A 26620-nucleotide genomic window follows, 5' to 3' on the forward strand; every position below is an offset into this window, starting at 1 on the left:
CTTGTGAAAATAGATTTGAGGGCTTCTCTGTGTCACTGGTCTTAGTGCTTTTGGATCTATAGCTTCATGTCATGAGCTGGTGCATGATGAAAAATCAAGCCATTTGATGATCAATTTTCATTTACTATAGAGGTTCATTTGAGAAAATAGAGAGTGACGGCTTCATTTCATAATGGAGGATCATGTGGGAGGTTGGACCGAGGACTGTGGAGTACTGTACCAAGCAGAGTTTAAATACTTTTCACAGCCTGGGGAAAGTGATTGATTATATGGAGTGTGACTGTGATGGCGCATTCTTTTAGGGGCCAAGCAAACATTTAACTCTGACTCATATTTCACCACACATACTTCCATAAACCACCTAGGTATGTGTACCAATCTCAGAATTATTTTGTACAAAGAATAATATATATCAACAAGCTGTCCAATTTTGCTTAGCAACAACAGAATATTTAGCGAGATCCAAGAAGGGAATATTAGCCTCCTTTGTTCCTACTTTTTGACTCAACACTCAACAATCTTTTGTTTTGTATATAATGTATTAACTGTGCACTGTATGCTGTATGTGTGTGAGGGTGCATGCATAGAGAAGCAACTGGGAGCTAATCTTTTCAAGCATGCAGCAGCTTGCTACTACTGCCTTCCAATCTGAGCCTTCTGTGAGCTATCTTCAAGCAACACACACTACTGCTATGAAATGATGCAGCTTTACACCCACTACTGCTAAAATACTTCACTTTATAGTGTAAGTGTGTGTGTGTGTGTGTGTGTGTGTGTGTGTGTGTGTGTTGCCTGTTGCCCTAGCAAGCCACCTGGCTCTGGTCTATTCAGCGTCTATTTTCGTTGGGATGGAAACATGCAAACATAATCACATGACAGTTTGAAGATATAATGAAGCTCCGAATGTAAATTTATATATTATACGTGTGTACAAATGTGAGGAGTTCACATACACAAGTACACATACATTAAGATGCAAATGCTTGTTTTGTTAAGAAATTTAAAGAGGTTACAGACACATGGAAGTGCTTGGTTGTCTTTCGCTGAGCGTGAAGTTGCTGCTGAGTGCAGTTCATAGGCACTTTGAAATGGAAATCTTACTGAGGCGGAGTGAGCTCGGGGCAGTGGAGAGATGTTGAGCGTGAGACTGATGATACAATCTCCTCTGGCAGGTTCCCTCATGCTTACTGTCAGACAAATCTCACTCAGCACTTTGCCCCCCTGTCTAACTCCCAATATCTACACACAGGTGCAAATGCATATACACATACAGATCTGTACTGACTGAATACAGACACTCAACAAAATTGCACAAGCAAAAAGTGTGGACAATCTCACACAAATAATGGCAACAGACCAGAACAGAACGACTAACTTCTAACCTGTTTAAACAGCTTCTATAACTCCAGGGCATATTAATCAGTTCTCATCAGTCTGTGCTCTGTTGGTGCGCATCTTAGTCAGTACCCATTAGTCAGGACTTGTTGTGTCAGAGATGTACTCAGACATGACATGACAGAAGATTAGCTCATATCTATTGTATTTAGCAAATGTATGTCTTTGCTTGGTACATCAACCGGCAAAGACAGACAGACAGACACGCAGACAAAGAGGCATAAGTGATGCTGAGGCAAACTACAATACAACAGAAGCAGACCTGACTCCGTTTCCTCCTGTCTCCCCGCCTGGTTCCCCATGTTGGACCGCTCCGCGACTCCCACTCTCCACACCGGGGCGGACTAATCCAAGAATCCGTGGCTGCGGGGGAGATGTGTGTGTGTGTGTGTGTGTGTGTGTGTGTGTGTGTGTGTGTGTGTGTGTGTGTGTGTGTGTGTGTGTGTGTGTGTGTGTGAGTGAGTGTCGGGATTGTCCTCTGTTCAGCACCCACAACCAGAGCCGGTCAGTCACACAGATAGGAAACCATAAGATACATAAATTTCTTCTTATTCTTCTCTCCTGGTCTGCTTTTCTATTCTCCACTCCTTCCCAGGACTGTGTGGAGTGTGTGTGTGTGTGTGTGCGCATGTATGAGGAGTCAGGCTGCGTGTCCTGTCAGTGAATGACTGCGAGTGTGTGTGAATGTGTGCGAGTCCTCCTGAATGGTGACAGTATGTCACACTGGCAGGCGGGCGGGCAGGCAGCGTTGTGTGCACTTCATTATTGCTGTGATGACTGGAATCAGCTCAGAGGAGGAGTGGCTTCCCGCGCCACACACACACACACACACACACACACATACACAATAACACACCTCCTCCCACCATAGCCAGCCAGTTTACTCTCACCAATACCAGTTGAACAATGATAAGATGAACCATCCCTCTCACTGGTACTGAAAAGAGGAGTGAGTAAAGAGGGAGAGAGAGAGAGAGAGAGAGAGCAAGAGAGAGAGAGAGAGAGAGAGAGAGCAAGAGCGAGAGAGAGAGAGAGAGAGAGAGAGAGAGAGAGAGGGTGGAGGGAAGTAGGAAGGAAAGAGAAGCAGGAGCAAAGGAAAGGCACCATTTGTATTTTTGGCAGACAGCGACTGTGCAGCTCTTGTCTTTTCTTGCTAAGGGAACTTGCAGTCTGGGACCTCACACACAGTCTGCCCCCCCCCTTACAAAATCACAACTGCAATTTCCCAACAAATGTCTTCATAAATGGAGAATGGAGATGCTGGTCTAGGGGATAAGAGGGCACCCCAAGCTTGCCGTACTGATCTCTCTACAGTGGACCCAGCAGGGAACAATAGCATGTGTGTGTATGTGAGTGCGCCTACATAAGATCGGGGGTGGTGTGCTAGTTTGGTGGGGTTGTGTGGAGCTAGTGAGAGGAAGGCTTGTTTTTTCTGTCCTTTCTCATTCACAATGTATGTACGTGTTAAATATTTATGGTGGCAGGAGCTGGAAGGGAGAATGACTTGTCATTTTCAGTTGTACTTGTCTCTTTTTTTAGGTGCAATCTTCAACAATGTGTTTTTTGAATGTATGTACAACTATCAGGAAAATCACTATGAACCCCTCTTGGAAGCTTGGACACAACACAAAGTCAGAAACTGTTCTTCTACAAATTACTGTCATTATTTAATTTAAAGAAGATAATTATAATTTATTTACAGGCCACAAATATCTCTATAGCACAGTTATGCTCAGTTACAAGTGAGTACAGGGATTAAAATACACACACAAACAAATGTTTATATATTTGTGCCCTTCTGAAGAGACAGCCGTAGTGTTTCATCCGACATCAGTTTACAGTAATACAATGAGACTGAACTATGTCATGTTATCTGAGTGTCTATGACACAGTATGCTGTGCTGTGCTGGTCAAAAAAGAAACCTCAATTAGCAAAGGGCACAAGTCTGTATGAACTACTATTTATCAGAAATTAAAATTCGTGTTCACTGCATCATCAATTTTTTAAAGCCATCCTTGACACAGATAAGCAGCGATATTTTTAGTAGGATGAGCATTTCTGTTGCGTAAGCTCAGAGCTACCAGCTTAATTCCTTCATGTTCACTGCTGAAAAGAACCAAGGCAATAAAAATGAATTAGCAGAATAATGAAAAATTGACAGTTACAGTTCTAGCTGCATTTTTGCTCAATGTGTATCTGATGCACAAAATACTCGAAGCTCCAGCCAGAAAAGCATTTCAAAACATTCTCCAATAGCTGTAAGGAAGGTCTAGTTCACTGCATGATTCTGCCCACGTCAGGTTGAATATTCAACTCTTTGATATGATACTGTACATGGCTGCTTCCAAGCCTTTTCATATCTTATGAATGTTGCATAAATTGTTGGTACATTTTCCTTTCCCTTCTCAATATTCTCCTCTCTCCTCGTCTTGGAGCAGCACATCTACCTTGGTAAACAAACATGCCTCTAATCCAGCTAAGAATGTTCTCCTCACCGCAGGATGTCCATCTCTGTGAGCCCAACAGGCCTCTTTTAAGATCTGGCAAGACCATTTCTCTCGGTCTTGCATCTTTAGGGGACTTGCTGGGGTCACAGGCTTCTCAAGAGAGGAATTTCAAACTCAATGCAAAAACTCTGGTCAACAAACCTAAAAGGGGCCAGGTGTGTTTATGTCTCAGTTGATGCCAGATGGGTAGATACAGTACTAATTCTGGCCTTTGAAGCAAAACCCTTCAGATGCACTGTAGTGAGTAGGAGTAAAGCTATTCCCGCTTGCCATGCTCCTTTGTACAGTGCATGCATAATAAACGGAGGAGTACATTATGGTACTGTATAAACTGTAGTGTATACTTAGACTTGGACAGGGCTGTATGGGGGACGTAAAAAGTAAAGGTATGGGTCATTTTGCATAGATATTTATGTGCGTCCATCTGCATGTACAGGTCTTTCTAATGCTTGTGGCAGTTTGTGTCCGTCATGGCTGAGTGCATGTGCAGGCTGAGGCGTCCCAGTGGACTGAGGCAGGTTTGATTAATTCATCTGACAGATATGAGGAGCTCAAGGACTATGCCGCTCTCTCCTCCTGCCTCCCAAACACTGACACACACACAGACAGACAGGGCCCTGCTGGGACCACATGTTACTGGTGTCTGGAGTCTGGTGTCTGAGTTGTGCATAGTAAAACGCACAGACACTCCATAATATTCCTATTGCAACCCCAGTCTCTTTGCTCAGCTTATCCTTCACTGCGACTGTTAACTACGGTCAACTGACACTAGCATCATACATCCATCTTTCTTCTCTTCTGGCAGTGAATTGGTACTGTGAGGAAATTATATGAGCTACGAGCCGATTAATTGGGAATAAAGTCATAGTCCATCTGGTGTGGCCAGCAAACCTCACATATGGCGAAGAATCGGAGAGAAACCTCATCACCATCGCTTGCTGACAACAGACCTTTCACACAGCACAGGCTGGAGGTTAATGAAAAGAACGTCCTGTGTTTGGTTGATGGATAGTTGGGGAATGACACAGCAAAAAATACACTTGGCCTTCTGTAAAACCTCGGCCTGCAGTATCTTGCATTCAATCAGAGGAGAAAAATCACGTACAAGATGAATGAAACGGCTTGTAGTCAGCCGCATGTAACAACAATCGTTGACCAGCAACATGAACAATAGTGTTAGTAGATGAGACTGATGATACATTATCTCTGTATATGAGATAGCATGTATCAAACAGAATATCCCTCACCGGTGGGGACAGAAAAGTTGCCATGCTGTGGCATGAAAGAGCTTGTTGGTAAACTTAAAATGAATCCTGATCAGTCATTCTGTCATCGGATATATTTCAAAACCATTTATTTGTATAACAAATATATTTATAACAACTATTTCCTTTATAAAATCTAAATATCATACTCCCATAACAGTCACTGTTTTCCATTGTGAAGCCACTTCTGCTGACATTTCAAATCTACCATCTGAGATATAACGACTGAATCAACAAGTAGCACTAAACATCATACACGCGACCCTTAAAGGACAGCTCCATCGATTTTACACATCAAAGTCTGTTTACAGGTCTTATGGAGGCCTACTGTATATGTGAAAACAGTTGTATAAAGTCTTTTGTGGCTCCAGGGGGAGCTGCGCGAAGACTGATAAATGTCCTCAAATGATGCCACTTGACTCAGTTACGGTTTGGGCTGAAGACTACAGGTTTGGTGTGGAGTTAGAAAGAAGTTAGCTTACTCGGCTCAAGGCTATATTAGTTGCTACTAGCACAACACACCTGAATCTTCATCATGGGTGTAACAATATTATAGTAACGCAATGCTAAATCTGTGGAGTACTCTACAACTATCTGTGACTTGAAAATAGGGCTGCAAAATTCTACAGAGGGTGAAGTATCAGTAGAGCTGGATTATAAGGCTGAAACAGTCCAATTTCACCACCAGCTGTGACGGAGTGCTAGAAAATAAAATTGTACTTCAGTGAATGAGACAAGGAAAAGACTCACTGAAAGACATTTATGTTAAGCTCAACTCTACTCACCCAAACATTAACGATCGATATGAAAACATGGACCAAACAGGGGTGAAGGAAAGCGCCTGTCAATGAAGTGCCCATTTGTAAAGTTATGCCCTGCAGTCACCTCCATCAGGCTTGTTATTTATAGAGCAGGACAGTCTTATCTCCTTCTGTCTCTTCTCCTTGCACACTCCGCAGGGACTCCTCTTCTAGTGAAAGCTTTACTGAATTATTGATGAGATGTTTTAAATAAGTCATCAGGATGGAGCTAGGTTTTAACCCGTTGTCTGACAGCACGGTAGAGTTGGTTAAGTGCCAAGTGGGATAGGGACAGAGGCCATTAGTAAAAATAACAGTTTCGACTCATTAGTACAGCATGCTGTGAGGGCAGGCAAGGGTGGGGTCAGTCTGTCAGTCAGCTGACCTTTTTAGCCAATATTGTGTGTGTGTGTGTGTGTGTGTGTGTGTGTGTGTGTGTGTGTGTGTGTGTGTGTGAGAGTGAGAGTGAGAGTGAGAGTGTGTGTGGGTGTGGGTGTGCGTGCGTGCGTGCGTGCGTGTGTGTCCCTTGGACTTGTTTTGAAGTCTTAGACAGTCAAAAGCCTGGTAGTGTGAAAATATTATCAAATATTGCCATAAGAATGGAGGTTTCTACCTATGTGGGTAATCTTGCTTGGGAAAGGGAGTAGACCACTTCTGATAGTTCTGATAAAAGTTGAGAAAATAAATGATGCATCTCACCACTGCAGTTCTCATTCCTACATTTAAATCAGCATTGACTTTCCAAATGGGATGTGGGTACAGTTTCAGTTCAAAGCACACTGTATTTGTTGTTAGTTGGTACAGAAATGGGGTACATCATTTCTGTAGTGGACAAATTATTGATTATTAATCTTTTTGACACCACACAACTTTAAATTCATCAAGTTTTCTATGCTCAGTAAGTAGTATTCTGTCAGGCATCCACAATCTAGTCACAAAATGTGCTTGGACGGCCTCTAAGAAAATACTCAATTACTGCCTGACGGGTATGATGACAGTCCTGCTGCAGAGTGCCTTAGTGCCCAGAGAGCCCTGATTGCTTCATGTTGGTGTGTAATGTCACATATCAACTAGGGAAAAGCTTGTCTGTTTATGACCAACCTGACTCACTCATGGTGACAATATCACTAAGACAAGCCTGAAGACACATCTAAGTATTCCTGTGTTTTTTGCTTAAATGTCATAAAGCAAACTCAGAATTTTTTAATCTTCCCTTCACCCAAAAACAGGTTTGTACTTCAGAGACTCTCCTTCCATATCAATGAATACAAACACTCAAGACATTTCTGAGCATTACATCTCAACATCAGTGAGTTCAAAATACCACAGATCACCACCCCAATCTATATTCAAATCATGGCATTTCCCCTGTGCGGATATTTCAGCAGAACTCTCAGGTCAGGCTCTGTGACTTAGAATCGAGAGCAGCAGGCTAAATGATGATTGTCACTGCTTACGTGCAAGGTTAGCCCTCACGGCTGTTTTGGGAGTCAGGTTTCATTTTCCACTTGCTGATTAGCTTGATTTTTGAGACCTGTTTGACATATTCATTCATAGTCTGTCGTCATATGTCTTGACATGCACTGATGCAGAGTCCCAGCCCAGGTGCAGAACAATACAGCCTGCCTGATGAGAAAATCAAGTTGAGCAAGAGCCACTGCTCTTGTCATGGGTGTCCTAGTTACACGCAAAAATACAATATGCCAGTTAGTATACATTTGAGGGTGTTTTATTGAAAGCACCAGTGTGTAGGATGTAGTGGCAGTGAAATTACGTAGAGAAACTACAGTGGCTGCTAAACTCGCGATTTGGGCACATAAAGGTGGTTGGTTAACTTCCTTTGAAGCTAAAACTTTGAAGATAACAATTTTATTTGTGAAAAAAAAATACCCCATCTGATGAAATAGCACCTGCATTGGCAAACACCCTGCAATGCAAAAAAAGTTCAACATAAAGGGTCAATTTATTTTACATAAATGATACCAGTCTGCCTGATGCAAATTGCAGCTACACAACATCACAACTCTCTGACCTATTTTAAAGCTGGTTTTCTTCATGACCAAGAATTACCTAACAATATTCCTGTCGCCAACTTTGGTTGGCTACCAGAAATTGGCTAGCAAAACTAGGCCAGGAAGAAGAGTAATGAATTTATCATGAACAGCACAAAGTGGGAATCTGTTCTTGTCCTTGGGTGTGAACACTTTGAAAAACTAAACTTTGGTTAATTAGAGCCCAATCCGATGAAAGCTGATCATGGTCTAATTGTGTTTGAAAGAACCAAGAGCCTCACTTGGCCGTGTTTTCTCAGCTCCTCTGGAGTCTTTTGTCAAGTAGAATTCAATTATCTTCGCTTCAGCACAGCAACTCTTTGAAGACGAATTTCACTGGAGCACAGCATCTACACACTGGGTGGATGAGCCACCATAAACAAACACAGCTATCTCCCTCACAGAGGATTTTTCCAAGGATGTGCTGTGAACAACATTAATTACTGCCAACAAATTCCTGTCATTATCTACCGCCATATTTGTCCTACATGTAATGCATGTTTTGCTATTAGGTCTGTTTGTTGTTGCTCTGGTTATCCACTAGTGTGCCTTGCTCATACAGAGTACAATACAAACACAAGTTAATAGATAATAAAAATACTTCAGATAAGTGTTTTTTGTCACAACCTGGCATGTTGTTGATATTGTACAATATTTTCAGTGACTAAGAAAGGTAATAAACTAAAGGAAATGAATAAATATGGATGGCATGGAACACAAATCCCTAAAAACTGCAGGCAGCAGTATTTGTCCCATATGTGTCAAAGGAGGTACATTATTAAACAGTTTATTCTCCACCCTCTCTCCATATGCAACACCAGACATCTGAACACTTGGTAATAGAAATGAACATAAATAAAACAATTACATAAGCATCTCGTAGCAGGGATACATTTGAACTATGTTGACTACTAAGGTAAAGACAGTTACTAGAGGGAACACTTATGGATGTAATAACAAAATACTGCCTACAAGACTGCACTCTGAATCTTAAACATAAAGTGTAAAAAGAATTCTGGATGGAATTTTTGACGGAGGAAGACACTGTGGAAGTCACATGGTACTTTTAAGCACAATGAGGAATAGTTTTGTGGAATACTGCATATAATAATTAAAGCTGTATGGGAAAGGAATAACTTTGATTGCTGGTGTGATAGGTGTTTACACTTGACATTTCAAATTAATTATCCATTAATAAACAAAAATATTACATCGTTTTTACTGTCAGCCACAATTATTTTTCCGAATTATTACTTTGAAAAAAAGGTTTATAACCAAGCTAATATTTTAATTCACTTCTATAAAATCAACAAAATACTTGGAATAACTGGGATAACTGCCCCTTACTTACACTCACCTTTTTCACTTCGTTGGTTTTGTATTTAAGGTGCGTTTCCAACTGTATTCAGAATAATTTTATGTGCACAATTATACATGTGAGAAGGAAATTAAAGGCTCACCCTCACGTCTTTAGTGGAGAGTAGTTTAAGGGTTTCTCTTAAATAATGTGTCCTTATACAGTATTTGCATATGTCAACAGAGCATATGGTCACCAAAGTCCCCCTTTCATTCAGAGCTTTGGAGTTTCCCTGTGTCTTAAATGATAAGTGAACATACATTGACCATAACGCAGTACTAAAAGCTAAACCAACATATACAACATGTACACAAGCAAACACAAACACATGCCACACACTAAAGCAGAATAACATCAAAAGACAAGCCAGAAACACCAACATCATTTCTCTCTTTCTTGTCCTTAGAAAAAAAGTTTTCTCATTTATCATCCAAAACATGGCCTGCTGTTCACACGGCTGACCAGATGTTGTCTGAGGAGCAGACTATGAATGCATCCAGTCTCTTAGTTTTGGACCAAAATCCTGAGAACCATAGTCCTCAGCCACCTGCATTTAACCAAAGCCAACTGAGCGAGAATAAAGAGAGACAAGAAAAAAAAAGAGTGAAGGGTAAGGAGAAGCATCACTCAAGCTACTGGTTCCCTACCAGCACCTGGGAGCTGTGGCAGGCAGCTTTAGTGATGGACTGTGGCCCTCTAGTGGTCAAAACGGGTTAGTTACACTACTTTTATATTGTTTACTGTGATGATCTCATAACTGACACAAAATACAGATCACATCCATCATTTGTGAAGATTACAGCTTTCTCCCAGCTGTTCAGCATTGCATTGTTTATAGTCTCTGAAGGGAGTTATTTAAACATATCTCTCAGGAGTGGCAGTCCCTTACCAGACAGGCTGCGAGGGCGGGCCTCAGGAAGATCTGAGATTGCTCCAGTGGTCACAGTCTTCTTCATCCGGGAGCCAGAGGCAGCGGCTCCCAGTGCAGGCTTTGTCAAGGCATCGTCACTGCTGGCTCTTTTTAGCTAGAAACACATCTGCTGTTAGTATTAACAATATAGGTCTTCTAATGTTATAATGAGTGTGCTTGTGACTCACCCTGCTGAGGCGCTGGTCTGAGGCCAGCATGTTGGAGGATCTGGAGGTTTTCATGGCTGTCGAGGTGGTGGTGGAGGAAGATGCGACCAAAGAGGGCTGCTTGGTCCGTTCCTGGAGTCCCTGCTTGGGCAGCCCCACCTTGGTGGCGCCCGCTTTCATCATGGTTGTGCGTCAGCTAACTACACCTGAGAGAAGTCCAGAGAAGAGAGGAAATTGTTGTATAACAAATTCCAAAGTATTCACTGCAGTGCAGCCCTGGAGCTTGTCAGATGATTCTTCCAAATCAGATGCTCAGCATTGTCTATTTGAAAGTTGCTCTCTTTAACCACAATGCTACACTGTCTATGGCCCCAGAGGCACCAGTAAGCACTGCTGAAGCATGAACACATGATCTTCCATTAACTGGAAAAGCTCTGAACAACTCTGCGTGAGTGGATTTTGACTTTGAAAATGGCTCCTTTTGACAAATTATTCAAAAATTACTAGCGCTGTCAGTTTAACACGTTATTAACGGCGTTAACGCAAACCCATTTTAACAGCGTCAATTTTTTTATCGCAAGATTAACGCCTAGCACACTTTGTAGTTTTTTCACATGCTGTTGCAACAACTAGTAACGTTAGAAAAACTACAACACCACACCGGATCTAGCTAGACCGGAAACAAAACAACAGGCACGCTGCACACACTTGTTTAAGAGTTGTAGACATTACGTTTTGAGTAGATGGTGAAATGGATGGATCCTTGTTGTCTGAAAATGTCAACAGGCTTGTCTGTTTGAGTAACTGGCTCAAAGCAAAGAAGTAGTAGGCTTACCTTTTATTGGTAACCGTTACTGTTCATTCTTTCTGAAATAAGAAGCTGGGTTGAGCCTCTGGTGAATAAAGAGCAGTAGCCTGACTGCTATGTTCAAAGCAAACTTGAGAAAAGTATTAAGCCATGGTTTAACTGCACTATAGGCTGAGTCCTAGTTTACCTTACATGTGCACTTTGTAATTTTATTTTGTATCGCCCTGTTTTGATCCCTTAGAAAGGGCTGTTGAAGGGGATGTTTGTGTGACAAAGTATTTTTTTCACCCTTTTATTGATGGACAGTGTTACATTGTGTGAGAGATTATGTGCTCCAAGTGAGAATGTTAGTGTGAAATTGAACACTACAGTATATGCCAATGTTGTTTTCAATAAAAACATTTGCACAAAGCAAGCCGATTCACTTTTCCATGTTGATAAGAGCATTAAAATGGGACAAAAAGAAATCAAGGGACATTTAGAATAGATAAAAATGTGCGATTAATTGCGAGTTAACTATGACATTAATGCGATTAATCGCGGTTAAATATTTTAATCGTTTGACAGCACTAAAACTTACAAATAAACTTTATTTGTTTACCTACATGTAACTTGCTGACTACAATAAATCCATTGATTACAACTAGATAATATTAACCCAATTACAAATGATCAAATGTGGCATTGTGGGGCAGTACAAATCTAAATATTTCAAGAAAATGACCACTACTGCAAAAGAACTTCATATTACATATAAACACATTTTTAGCAATACACTAGCTATAGATGTGGGTCAGAATTAGGAAGAAGACGAAAGAAGAGGAAGCACAGAATAACAGGCAATACCATTGCTTCATGTGAATGATAAGACTATATTGTATTAGCACCGCCTAGCGGCATTTCGTGACTGGTCCAAAATATACAAGCCAAGAGTTTCCTCTGAGGGCAGCTAAGGTTATTCCAGTAGCAACACTATTGAACTACTTCCTGCAAGAGGGAGGAGTGAGAACTAAATGTCTTATCTGATTTGTTCAACACACAGCAGTATCTCCACAAATCTAGTAGGAGGTATGCAGCCAGCTACAGCCACAGCGGCCATTTCTCTGTATGTAATATAGTTAAAAAGCAGCATAATAATGGCGTCATTTGTCCAACTCCAACAGGATGTGGTCAAACAGAATGTTAAAGGTGTGCATTTGATGTCCACAAGGAAATGTACTCAGAGTAGCTGTAGGGAATGGAAGGAAACAAGAGTGCACTTAACCAAGGATTGTGTGTGTACTGGTAAAGAGCTCTGTATCTCCCACAGGACTGGCTGAGTCATTGATCAGGGCTGGGGTAACCTGATCTTCTGCCTCTGAGATGCACAGCGCTGTTAATGGGGATACCCTCTAGACTCTGCAAATGCAGAGGCAAGTTAACCCTGGACAAGGCTGTCAGTAGAGGACAGTTTTTTCTCCTCTGCTCTAAAGTATTTATACTCATTTCATGTGACTGACATGTTGCATGTGTTCAGACAGCAGGGCAGGGTAAGTCATGCTGCAATAAAAATGCAGAAACCAACATTCAACAGTCCCACAAAAGGGTACTAGAAGCAATGTGGTCACTAACCACTAAACCATAAAGGGGGATCCACATCAGTAAAATGTCCCCAGCGGAGGACAGTTTGGTACATGTTACACTGCCATGTTATTAGAGAATGTTTGTAGATGGTTAGGAACTAATCTCATTAAGGACACACTGTACACACTTTGTTTTTGGCCCATATGAGAGCGTGCGTCTCCCTGCTGGCCCATCATATGATACTACGACCTCTCTAGGCCTCATCCTGTGACTAACTCCTGCCTGGTCTGGTAGTCTAACACCTCAGCTACCATGGCTCACCTCTCTTTAGATTAGTTTACAGGAATACAGCACCACTCATTGCACACATTTGACCTGCTTCGCAATCTCCTCTGACCTCTGTGTAGTCTAAATGAGGAAGTGCGGCATATTTGAGGATGTTACCTTTGAGGTCATATAACTTTTTTTTTTTTTTTTTTTTTTTTTTAAATAGGAGTGAACTAAGCACATTAAATCAGCCAACTGTGAAACAATAATGTAATGTTTGAAAACATAAGCCTTTAAAAGTGCAAACATCCTGTAAAGCAGGAGCCTTGTGCAGTTTAAGTTTAATCCACTTTGTCTTCACCTTCTTTGAACCACTGCAGGACTCAATTCTACAAATATGACCTCTCCATATTCCTCCGCAGAGATGTGATTCTCAGGAGCCAGAATGTGTCCCACTTACTTTACAACGGCCTAGTTAAAATCCAAATGTCTTTGAGAGACAGACAGCGGGTTGTATTTTAAACTTGAACTAGCCAAGAGTTAAGACAGAGTGTGAGTTGGGTATCTCCCAGTAGAAAGCAACTGGACTAAGAAAGACGACAGATATTTACTACGTTACTACAGCTTTACTACAGCTTACACGGTCTGACAAAACAAACATGTAGGATGACATTGTGGCTTACACAAGGTTGGTAAAAACCTGAATACGCCAAATTAGAAAACTAAATATAATTTGTAGTCACCACAGCCATAAGTAATGGGTCGTCATCTGCCTTAATTACATTGCTTTCAAAAAACAAGAAGAAGAATGTAAAGGCTTAATATGGAACAGAGTGGTGGAGGAGTTTCTAGGTTATTTCTGACAGTTGCTGTTGGACTGGACTGCTGAAAGGAGATAAGGACAAAGCACTGGGAGTCAAAACCAGTTGTTATTAGTTTGGTTCTCAATGCAACAATCTAATCTGAGGGAAAAGACAATATGCTTTCATTACACAAGAAAGAGCCACATTCATATATAAGCAACACTCAATGTTAATAGCTCCCAAATCAGATCAAATCAAGAAATATGATAGGTCAGCGAAACTGACATGTCAAACACGACATTACGACATACTACTTCACTGCTTTATTAATTAATGTACGCAATTTCTTCACAGCTCGATCCCCTATATTCTGCCCATTACGAAATATTATGATTTATATACATTCATCTCCATGAGTACATATAGGCCTACCAGTAAATATAGATCCAGTATTTGGAAAAAAGGGTTATTTATATTTTTACTGAAAAAGATCCTCATGTATAATCATTTTAAGGTGCACCCTGCAGTAGAACTGCTGCTCAGCAAAACAGAGACAGATGTTCATACAAAACCAATAATTATTCCTTACAAACCTACTACTATATAACAGTTAGAGGAAATACCGTCTCACACGTACACATGCATTGCACGAATGTGTAACTTGGCTGACTCTGCTTACCACAACCACAAATCGCCTCAGATCACGTAGGGAAATCCTAGCTAACCAGTCCTGACCGTTCCCTGACCTTAAATACAGGTTGCCCTGGTACAAAGGAGGACGGGTCATGAGCATACACTTCAAAAGTTCAGTTGATTTTTTTTTTTTTGTAGAATACTCAGCGGATACAAATGAAATGCAACCTGCCATCACTCTGTGCATAAGAACGGACATCCTGTCATTGCCATTTACACAGTCTTCCAAAGAAGAGGCTGCAAAAGCTGCAGCCTTCTTGTGGCAGCACTTAATTAGGCAAAGTGCATTCAGGTGTGACTGTACTGCTTGGCTACAGTCAGTCATTTCTATTACATCGTAACACACAGCAAAGAATAACCAAACAAGGCTTTACAGCTATGTTGAATTAAGGTATTTCTTTACTATCATACAATGGGCATTAAGAAGTCTGCTTTATCACAGATTCATGCTGACCTACACCAGACCACCAAAAGCGGCAGCGAAAGTGATTCAACTAAAACGCATCTGCTTCTGACTACATTAGAAAAAAAGGAAAAAAAGAAAAAAGAAAAAAGGATATAAGATGCTAGGTTAAATATAACTGTGTCATCTCATCCTCTCACATGTGCTTTCCTGCCCGGCTCATTGGTTAACTTTTAAAAACATTAACCTAACTAGAACACACTGTAAGCATAACATAAGCCTAAATACTAGCCACTGTTGTAAAACTTTGGATAAATACTACTCCTTCATAGAGTACTTCACAGCCCGGACCACATTTCCCTTTCAGAATTGTATTTTCAGTGGTTGACAGAAATGTGAGAAACCTGGCAGAAATATCGGCAACAGATGTTCTCAGTCACTTTCTTCTTAACTCATTATATAAAATGACTTCAGTTTTTCCTATTTCAAACTTTCCTTTTCCAATCTGACAGTCGCCAATCACATATTTAATCTAAACTCCAAAACAAAGTCCATTGTCTGAAGCTGTAAAACAATGACTCAAGACAAAACAACATATTCCAATATCAACTGAGAGCTCTATGTAGTGAGCAGTGAGAAGAGGGTGATGGCAGATTGGTGTCAGAGAAAACGTCAAAGAAAAAAACAACAACCGTGGTGCAGTTCACTCACGTGTTTGGTACTGCTGGATGCTGTCCTAGAGCCTGCCCTCTGCCTGAGTGCCCTGAAGCACAGATGACCAAAATATCTGTCCTTTGCTGAGCACTATGGAGCGAGTCTGAGGACGTAAATGACGGGTCAGGAGCAACAGCGATCTGTTTCAATAGAGCAGTCAGGATGAGGAAGTACTGCAGGCTGCCAACCGCTTTGCCGTGTGTGCCGTTGTCTCTTTCACTCTCTCTCATACAAAGAGGAAGAGAGGGACAGAGTCTCTACCATGGCCATGTTTCTCCTCTCACAGTTTTTCCAGACTTTTCTTACATGTAAAGGACAGACAGCAAGAAAGGGAGAATGGACCAGAAAGAGGAGGAGGAGAACCTATCTCCAACATGTGGCATTGAGACTACTGGGCCTGAATGAGGGTAATGATTTTTATTATGCTCGCACAGCCTAATCTGCTGTTGTTTGAAATGCAGGTGTCTGCACTTTGATTTAACCTGGAACTGTGTGTATTTGTGGTTTGTGGGCGAGACACAACTGTTCCATTATATTCTTAAAAACCACAGTAAGTACTTGTGCAGCTTCAGTGAAGGTTTTGTGCACTACAGTATGTCCGACTCATGCCTGGCTCACTGATGTAAAGTGAAAAATAAAGACTGATTCATGATATTGTTATGAGTTCTTTATTTCCAAAGTGACCTGTAGGCTGTTTTTGCACAAACAGCAACTACCAACACTAACAACGCCAGTCTTTGTCTCAGAAACACTTCTTAATGTGAGGGTGGATCATGTGTGGAGGGGTCTGCATTTTATGCTCTACCATACTGGTCTAATTTGGATCCCACAACGTATGGCATGCCAAGGCCGTGGAGCATGTGGGTAGAGAGCGTCCTGCACTCTGGCCTGGGATGAAACAGGCTTCAGTTTGTGGCAGAGTGGTAAACTGAGGAACTTGGTCCGACCACACCCCTATACCACCACAAAAACTGCTCTTTAAAAGAACGCTGCAAAGGGCTGAGAAACAGATCGGAATGCTTTCTTAGGCACCACATGCTGTTTCACACCCTGCTGCAGATACAGATTTCAAGTGTGATTTAATGTATGCTGTATGCTTTTGACTACACTGCTTCTGTAATGTTGCCACTGGCGGACACTGCCTCATTGACTGCAGCCTTGTTAAATGCTGTCAAAACACTGTACTGTTCCTGTGATTGTTCTCTACCAGTGGCCACGTATGACTGTGTGGCAACTGTGGATTACACAATAACCACAGATGTCTTTCCAATGTTTAGAAGGTGTCAAACATAGTGCAAGTAAACAGTCTAACTACTGTTTTAATCAGGAAAGCCACCTGTAGAGATAGTAGATAAATGTGAATTTGTTTTCTATTGCAGTCTATCCCTTATGGATGTCTGTATTTCTGAACAAGCATGATATGACCCATGACTCAATTTGTCTTTATTCCAAATCACACAGAGAAGTGAAATACTCCAAATTATATATCCCTAAAGGGCAGGTGTGGTGAACAGTGTTCAAATTTCAGCAAGCCATACTAATAATAGTTGTAGAGACATTTGACTTAAAAACATACTTAATTATTTTTCTGCCGCCATGACGTTGGTGCTAGATTAAATGTCAGGAGATCATTAGCAATTATGGTTAATTAATCCAAAAGTTATTAAGGTACATTATCTGTGAACCAATATTGAATGTCGAGATATTTCATTAAAGTAGTGGACCAACCCTCCATCAGACTGAAATCGACACCCATAGAGCCATGCAGCTAGCATAGCTAAAAACGTGTGCTTTTTATATACTAAAGGGAAGTTTCACCCAAAGGCGTAGCACAGGCAGAGAATTAGGTCCCACTCTGTACAGGTGGTGCGACTCACCTGTAGGAGTCACCAGTCAGCAAAAAGTACATCACTTTACCATTATTGGTAAGTGGCCAAAATATAAGAACAATCGCAGTCCAAAATGTCCCAATATAGAGCATGGACTTCACTTTGAGGAAAAGCATTTACTTCAAGTTCACCTCTCTTACTCACAAGCACCACAATGAGAGACCAGTAAGTATACTGACCATCTCTCAGCCATAAAAATAGACAACGTACGTATGAGGAAAGATTTTTCAACTGGAATAAGCTCCCATAATGCCAAGATCCTTTGCATAAATTAAAACTGAACAGTTGCAAAAAGGGTGAATTAGGAAACAGGAAACGGCAGACCCCTGGAGCATGAAACAGGCCAAACATGAATAAATAATGATGGAACATAAAGCGCTTTGGCTGGATGCTCAGTAGGTGACGTGGCTCTCAGGGGATTCCTGTCATTGTGTGACACAAGAGGCTGAGTGGCCGGACCATTGAATGCCACACTCTCAGACAAAACCATTAGCAGGCACGTTGACGCTCCTAAGCACTGCCTGCCTCTCATTCTCTTCCTTTTTCCTTCTACCGTCCACAGGAAAGAGCACTGAGTCAGACTCTCCACACAGACACAACACTGTGGCACGGGATGTGAAAACAAATGTAAAATGTCCAATGATGATGATTCAGTTGAGTGCGTGGCTAAAAATAATGCCTTTTCCATGATCACTGTATGTAGAGCACACTTTCATTATACCATCCACAACTGACAGCTGCACTTAAATTTAGTTAAACTGTAAAGATACTGTACAATTTGTATAACATTTTTCTGCAAAAATATATTTATCATAATACCAGCTACTATATTTTTCTTATACCAACCATAGTGCTTCTGTTGGTGTGATATTAACGTAGCTACTGCTGTTACTGATATCACATCACCATAACAGCATCTGGACATCTGTCCAACATCTGGACTTGAACTAGTGGGTCCAGAACAGATTACTGTTGCAACATAAACAGATAATGTACTGTATAATTAAAATCCATTTCACTTTAATAGCAACGTCTTATTTAATACTGCAATAATATTACAGTAGGCAATATGTGCAATAGGCAAATATTTGTGCTAATATGTGTGCACGCATTTATTGTGTCGGACCACGTCGGCAGCTCTGAAGCATCTGTACAGCACCTGGGTCTGGGGAAACGGTGTGTGCAAAGTCATTATCTCAGCTAAAGTGAAACAGGAAGAGTGTGGAATTAGTCTGCATCCCATGCTGTGAGACGGTCTCTGCTCTCCCTCTGGGCTTCCCCTTTAGTCTGGAGGGATCTGAAACCAGTACGCAACAGGACGCAAAGCTCCTTCTCAAAAGGCAGTTTGAGGGAAGTTGCAGCCTAGTTTCACACAAAACAACACAGCAAATGTGACATTTTCTGCAGTCACAAGCAATTTGCAAGCGTTAAATGTGAGAAAAGCCAAGATACCAAACACACCAGAATGCCTACAGCTGCATAAATATTAGCAGACCTTAAATGGTTCAAATTGCACTCCTGGGAAGGGAGAACCCTAAGCATACAGCTAGGAAGCAGCAAGTTCACAAGTGGTATGTACATGTTTGTATGTATTGTGTTATATAGGCTATTGACTATATAACACAACGCGTTCACTTTGATGTGAATTATTGCTAGAAAGAGAGAGAAAGATTCTATAATTTCCCAACCAAAACACAGAAAAACTACTCCTCAGCATCTGAATATGAAATAGCCTAAAGATGAGAGCTGCTGCTTAAATCAGCACATTTTAGTTCAAGAAGACATGAGAGAAAAAGAGGGTTGGTGAGGAAAGTGCGGAGTTGAAGATTTCCTTTCATCTGGACATAGATCAATAGGTTGTTTGGCTGGATTTAGGCCCATACAGCAGGGGCGCACAAACTTTCAAAATAATAAGCGCTACTATGCATCCTGGCTCACTAACGGCAACAGTTCATATCTGAAAGGAGCTGTAAAGTTCCCGTCTTCATTATCTTACTAATTAATGAATAAAATGACTGAAATTGAGAAAAATGCCCTTTAGAATTTCCTACATCTCAAAGGTGAGGTCTTCAAATGTCTTTTTTGTCCAACTCAAAGTTTGAGAGATAATCAATTTCCTATCATGTACAACAACGAAAAGCACAAATTCTTCACATTTAGGAAGCTAGAACAAGCAAATGTTTGACATTTTTTCCTTTAAAAGGACTATTATTGGATTATCTAAATAGTTGCTGTAATTTTGCCATTGATGATATCTCCTAGGTTTGGAATGTATTAATTAAATGTTCAGAAACAAAATAAGGATCCACATCCTGATCAGTTTGGCCCATCCAAAACGGGGACTATTGATGTATTGAACGGTGCCACCTCGCAGCAGTCACAGTCATCCATTATCTCACAAAAAAAAACTGCTCTGCCCTGGCTTCACCAAGCATACAGTAGTAGGAGCTGAGATGGATACAGCCTTCATGCATATTTCATCTGCTTCATCCTCTGTTTCGTCTTTCTCAGAGCCGGGTTCCCTTGAGGGCCAAACTTCCTGCTCTGATGGTGTCAAAGTTCTTGTCTGATAAACAGTCAGTGAGCCACGTTGTAGAAAGTTTAGCTGCTTTCCTGTCTGCCTGGCTGCCTGGCTGGCTGGCTGGCTGGCTGGCTGGCTGGCTGGCTACATGAGCAGGGAGTGGGCGGATTCCATAGAAACACTAGCATAGCATCCATGAGGACTGTGAGGGAATAAAAAGACAACCACTAAACAGAGCTCAGTGATTTTCCACAATGGAACATCATAGTATTAGTGCCACTGAGCAGAACTGCTGTCCAGCCCAATGGAGCGATCCCTGCTCTGTGTCTTTTGAGTACACAGACTTGTGGCATGAGAGCTATTTGATGTACACTGTGGGTGTATTCAATGTAACCTGTATGAAGAGAGACCAGAAGAGATTACAATGGGTCGGTCCTCTCTCAGCTACCAAACAAACATTTTGACGACACTCCCCACACGTGTCATACTTGTAAACTCGCTTATCCTGTTTCCCTGGAACTCAACAATATCAAATCATCTGTCTTATTCTCGACTGGCGCATCACACAACTGCAAGACACTGTTCTTGCCCTGAGGGTTGTCGTGGTCAGTGTAAAAAGACCATATCTCTGCTTTACCTCAGACCTCAGACCCTGCTGACCCATTTACAGAAACACTAGCATTCTCCAGTGCCAGCAAGTTAGACTGCAATACTTGTCAAGTATGCAGTCTGTTTCCTGGACGTTCTTGAACTAAAAACAGAGCCAGAGGAAAAAGATGCTTGGAGTTGCCTTCCTTCACAGCTGTATACACCACTCAGAAAGAAGATATTGCTGTGCCAATGCAGCTCATTTTTCTCCACTGCCCTTTTGGTTGATGATGCTTTTGAAGCAAAAAAAATGAGGGAAGGTAGCCTGGCAATGCTGTGGAGGCTGGGAACCATCTGTGCCTTTGTGAGGCACAAGCATAGAGTCAAAATATAACGCAAAATAGCTGCAACCTGCTGACAGCATACTGAGCAGCCTCACATTCTGTCAGAAATACGGGTGCTTCTATTTATTCAACGGAGTGAATGCCAAGTCAGTCCTCATTCCTGCTCCAATCTATCTCCATCTCCTCTTATCTCCTCAATTAAAGCCTCCTCTACTGCAGTAAAGGACGTGCCACTCCAACTGTATGCAGACCAGACCTCGCCTCTTGAGGACAGATAACAACTCTTTCTTCTCAGATCACACAGAGTGCTTTTCCCTGAATGTGTGCGTAGGAGAGAGCAGACAAATATGTTTCTGACCATATTAGTATTTTCCTAAGATCCTCATGATGAAGAGAGTGAAAACTAATCCTGATACAAACAAGAGGGTCAACATTCACAGAAAATAAAAGCTAAAATAAATGGCACATTGAGACGAACAAGAATGATCTGGTAATCTGATCTCAGAGTATTAAACTATAATTCAAGCTACTGTATAAGCATGAAGTGCCTTAGCTGGACTGGACAGTCATGTTGCTTAGGATTCATGAACTATTCCCAGTCTCTGGTACCACATCTACAACCAACCAGGCACAAGCATATTTGCGTGTCATGTATTCACTGCTCACTTTGAGTCAATACACAAGAGAATAGGCCCCATTTAGCTTTGATTCTTTAAAAAATACTATATCTCATTTCAAGAAAACAACTTGCACCTTAAGCAACACATTGCATTCGACCATTAGTTCCTAATGGCTTTAGCTGATAATGTATGCCTGGGAAATTGGTCCCTTTATAGACCGGCACACAGTCTGTGCACTTGTTGACCTGCACACGCTTCCAAAACTGCTCTACTCTGACATAACCAGCAGGAAATTCTCTATCTAGTCTTGAGTTTGTTTAGAGATAAAGTCATTTCCACCTCGACTACATTTTTGCAAATAAAGACTACTGCTTGACATTACTTAAGATAAAATCTCATCACTAAACCGGTTCATAAATGAGTCCATTTTGCCCTATCAAGACAGTATTCTGGACTTGTATAAACTTATATAACTGCCCCTCTCTGACAAAGTTCAAAACACTTAATTGTCACTCCACATTGATTGACAGGTCGATACAAGCTAACACTACACAGCAACTAATGAACTTGATGAACTCAGCATCAGGTTCAGGAGAACTGCCCACAGGCTCAGCAGCCTCTTAGATCCTCCATCTCATTACTGTGGCCAACGTGTGTGTTTTGGTTAAGATGGGCGCCCCACCAATGACTCCTTGTGGCCGAAGTTTCATGCTGACACACACTGGTAGTCATTTTTAATCTCTCTCAATCCCTCCCAACTCAAAATCCTCACAGCCGCCAGGAGGCCATACTTCTGCACACACACATTTATTCCCACAATCTCACATTGTGTTTTTTAATAAACTTACTTACTGCATTACTGAGCAGAAATCAAGGGTGTACATACTGTTTAAAAGTAAGAATTTATACAATTCCAAGTCTTGATTTTAACTTAAATGTCTGATCAGTACTTTTTGACCCAATAAATTAGACAAAGGTTTGTCCACATATTTAGATATGCAAATGATTGTCTCTCCACACAGCTTTTAGATGAGTCATAAGCACTTGCTGGTCATATTGGGGTACGGAGGGTTTGGAAAGTGTGCACTTTGTGTGTGAAAGTGTGAGACCCAGATGGTCATCTTAGAATTATTATAACCCCACAGCGCATTAATATGGTGGCATTTCCTTCCATAGGTAATAACTGGGATCTGGCGTATTCAGCATCTGAAGTGAGCAGTAAGCATCTGACGTACAGTGTACAGAACTACATTACTGCAGTCTCTGCCCTTCACCCCTCTTACCACAGCTGGACAAGGTCACTCCGAATCTTGTTACCCCACCCCCACCCTGACTCATTTCACAAATGTCAGTTTCAGCATGTGGATGAAAGACTTCAGTGCTGCTGCTAATTTTCTACTCACAGTCCCTGAGCATGTACTTAACAAAAGTGAATCCAGGACACCAGCAATGGTAGAAGATATTCCTGAGTATGTGGGGCAGCGATGAGAGGAGACCCTGAATTCCCTTTAAAAACACAATCACATACATTTAATTCTTCCCATTGAGCCGAGCGGTCAAGGTATCATTTCCTATCTAACAAAAACAAGCCATAGCACCGCTGTACAACTGGACATGGGTGCTCCCCACATAACCCCTGGCTATAAATAGCAAGCCAATGACAGGAACTACCTGGATAATGAGTTGAACAGAGGATGAGCAGCTATAGAAAAGACAAGGGAGAATCACCGCTCCAGGCTCTACAAGGACATTGCAAGTATGAGTCAAGGAAAGAGACGCTTCTGCCTCACAAAATCATAATAAACCCAAACAGACAGATTTCAAATTAAGCAATCCTATTAGTTGTGTTCATGTAGTTTTTGTAGCTACACCCTTACAGCAGACATCATAGACACAGGAAAGACAGAAGCCTCTTCACACAACACTTATCAGTAAATGTCAATGATTAATAAACTGTATGTATCCACATTAGTCAGTGCTATAGTCTTACTGCCCATCAGACCAGCCTCCCTTGGTGCTTTTTTGTGTCAAGCACAGACTGTCCCCGAACACAGCCCAGAAGGCAAAGACAGATTTCCAACTATTTCCCCTTCTTGGATGGTTAACCATGAGAAAAACCGAGGGTGTAATTACCTACAAACAACATTCACATTGACTGCCTCATAAATGACTGGTGCGCTGCTCATATTTGAAGTCTCCTTTCTCCGGGCATAATCAAAAGGAACAGAAGAGAGTGAAAGCTGTCATTTGTTGCCCATTTGGTTTCTCCCAAAGGATCCGAGCGCGCACCACTGCAAGGCTGGTCTCTTCTATAAACATAAGACTACAACGTAAGCTCTGCAATTAGGATTTTTTTACAGCTTCACTTTTTGTCTTTATTGAGATGTCCAATTATGCTGCACAGCAAGCCATGGTAATAGTTTATTATAATTATTATTATTATTATTATCATTCACTATTTTAGACAGTGATCTGATGTTTCTGAACACTTACAAGTCAATGTTACGTGGCAAGAGTAGAATTACACACAGGAGCTTAGTCAGGATAATTTGCTATATTGAAGCATTTAAGTACCTATTAAAAACATAAACAGCAAACCTTAACAAATAAGCACAGTAAACACAACAAGACCTTGTTTGAGTGCTTCACATGGCACTGATCTAATGAGGAACAAACGGCTGACTGATCATGTGAAGAAAAACTGCTCGCAGCGCACTGAAGTGGTTCCAAAGGCAACTTGCCATTGCCAGCAAAATGTGAAATTTACATTAAAACACAGGAAAGCTTGAGCAGTAGAGCTTATTCGGTAAATGAATTTGTAACTTGATCCGCCAGTATATTCCCAGGTTTGTGTCAGGAAGGAAAGTATGGGAATCCTACAAAGAAGGTGCTAAACAGCGCCTATAAAGATCTCAGATTAAACCTTTCATTGATATATTCTTTGTAATATAATGATAAAACTAAATATGTGTATTGTTAAAAGAACTTGAGCTCAGGACATGACTTCAGTGGTAGCTACCACTGAAGTCATGTCATCTGGATTGATGGGAAGAATTTGGGGGTTTCAGCAACCTGAGGGGACTTTACAGTATAAAATTAAAACCTTACACATAGTGGGTGTTCTATTGGCTCCAGTATTTTGGACTCAGTATGTTTACATTTGATTACTTCTGTGCTAACAAAATTATAAATAGATAAAAGCCACTTCTCCTCCAGATATATATTCCTGGCACGGTGGAGAAGGCTCTGAAGCTGCATTTAGACCTTCATGCTGGGAAATAAGATTTAGAGGAAATCTAACAAAAGACTTCACATGAATATAAAAACTTTCCATTTAGGATTATGAATTTCCTAAAGGTGGTGGAGCGTAAGCTGCAGTGTCTTCACTGACCTGTGGAGAGAACAGGCATGTCCCTCCACACAGGAGAACATTCATAGAGTTATCAGGTAGAACAATACTATCAGTGCATTAAGGCTTTTACTTATAACCACGGTGGGGTAGGGATTGAACCAATAAAAGGGATATTTATAAAGCAGATGGGGAGCACTGATCGAACAAGAATCCTGTTGAACTCACGACTCCACATGGTGCAACGTTAGCAAGTGAACTGAGACATTCAGGAGGAATATTGAAGCCATGTAACACTGAAAATAGCGTTATACGACTTTCTGTTGGCCAACATTACAGCCACACAGTGACACATCCTCCGGCTCATTATATCATATCAGGAGCGACACGTCTGCTTCACAATGACAGTCATTAAATTACAGGAGCAGAAATGTCCACAACATCCAAGCTGTCATCAAAGTCCGTTTGACGTCGCCGCTCAGACCAATTGATCCCGAGCGACTCTCTCTGACAGCTCCGTTAACGTCCAACGACAACGGAAAAGCGTTAACGGTAAAGTTTACACATTTTAACTCCACCAATTGGTGACAGAAGAGGGAAGAAGCTGTAGACGGGCAGACATAAATGAGTATTAGCCTCTAGCTTCATCTCACCTGTTCAGTATTGCGGCGGTTGTTTGATCAGGATGCTGCTGCCGCCGCCTCACGCACGCGAGTCATTAAAGTGTCACCGCCGGCCCGTGCTGGAGCCGGTAGGTGGAGCGCGTGAAGCAGGTTTGGCGCAGTGCTCGGAGAGATTTCTGGGAAATGTAGTTTTTGTGTTAGACGCTGGGAATTGGTGAAATTACAGGTTTTCCAAGTGTACATTCAAAGATATTTTATATATACGTCTAAAATCGTTCATGTCTGTGTATTTAGGACTACTTACTTATTGTTTTTTTTTTTTATTATTGAATTTCTTGATGGGAATGAATTATATATACTGTCAGTGGAATGAATGCTGGACATGGGATAGTCTTTCATATCTTCTGTACCAAATGTGTCAACAAAACTGCCTCCACACTGAAATACGCGGCAAATAAAAATCAATCACATGCAAACAGACCCGACCATACCATATTAAGTCTTTATGCCAATTTGGAGGCAGTGCAGTCTTTTGTTGTTGTATTGGATTGTATGGGTTTTAGTAATATTTTGTCATCCCTTATAGAATTACCGCATCTCTGACGCATTTGCAATAAAAACAAAATGTAGGCCGATACATTCACACAGCACAGATATAGGATTTATTTCAGATGATTCTGAGGTGTTTCTAATATCAGATTTAAATTATTATACTAAAACCATAAGATGATTCATGATAGTATACCCCTATTGATACAGGCTAAGTGAGGCGCAACGCGTGTATAGTCCAATACAATTCAACAATACACGAACTACTAACTCCAAAATGATCATAAAGTTTCAACAAAAACATTGCATAACACCGATGAAGGTCCGATTTACCGCAGGGTGATGTCGAAGTCACGTTGGTAGGTTGTGTCGAATGTGCTGACACGAACTTAAATAAATCCCATGATGAGAGAAAATGACTTTTAAAATACTT

At 41.2% G+C, this 26620-nt stretch overlaps 1 protein-coding gene and 1 long non-coding RNA gene across 5 annotated transcripts in view; one reads left to right on the forward strand and one right to left on the reverse strand.

The window, feature by feature from the left end:
• Positions 1 to 25755, reverse strand: part of specc1 (sperm antigen with calponin homology and coiled-coil domains 1) — a 69342-nt gene extending 43587 nt beyond the window's left edge. For 2 of the 4 annotated variants that reach the window (XM_051399983.1, XM_051399985.1), the window contains exons 1-3: positions 15702 to 15888; positions 10475 to 10659; positions 10266 to 10401 (exon numbers count right to left, since the gene is read on the reverse strand). In XM_051399983.1, coding sequence (XP_051255943.1) covers positions 10266 to 10401; positions 10475 to 10636 — 298 coding nt within the window. In that variant the 5' untranslated portion in view covers positions 10637 to 10659; positions 15702 to 15888. Of the gene's footprint in view, positions 1 to 1657; positions 2224 to 10265; positions 10402 to 10474; positions 10660 to 15701; positions 15889 to 25668 lie in introns of those variants that run through there. The other 2 variants (XM_051399984.1, XM_051399986.1) reach the window with 2 other exon arrangements.
• LOC127363516 (uncharacterized) overlaps positions 1 to 26603 on the forward strand; it is a 39487-nt gene extending 12884 nt beyond the window's left edge. Inside the window, exon 2 of the long non-coding RNA XR_007884871.1 lies at positions 22843 to 26603. This is a non-coding gene — a long non-coding RNA (uncharacterized LOC127363516). The remainder of the gene's footprint in view (positions 1 to 22842) is intronic.
• Positions 26604 to 26620: the final 17 nt, after the last annotated feature.

Source organism: Dicentrarchus labrax, unplaced genomic scaffold (genome assembly GCF_905237075.1).
Source record: "Dicentrarchus labrax unplaced genomic scaffold, dlabrax2021, whole genome shotgun sequence".
In the NCBI taxonomy this organism is placed as follows: Eukaryota; Metazoa; Chordata; class Actinopteri; family Moronidae; genus Dicentrarchus; species Dicentrarchus labrax.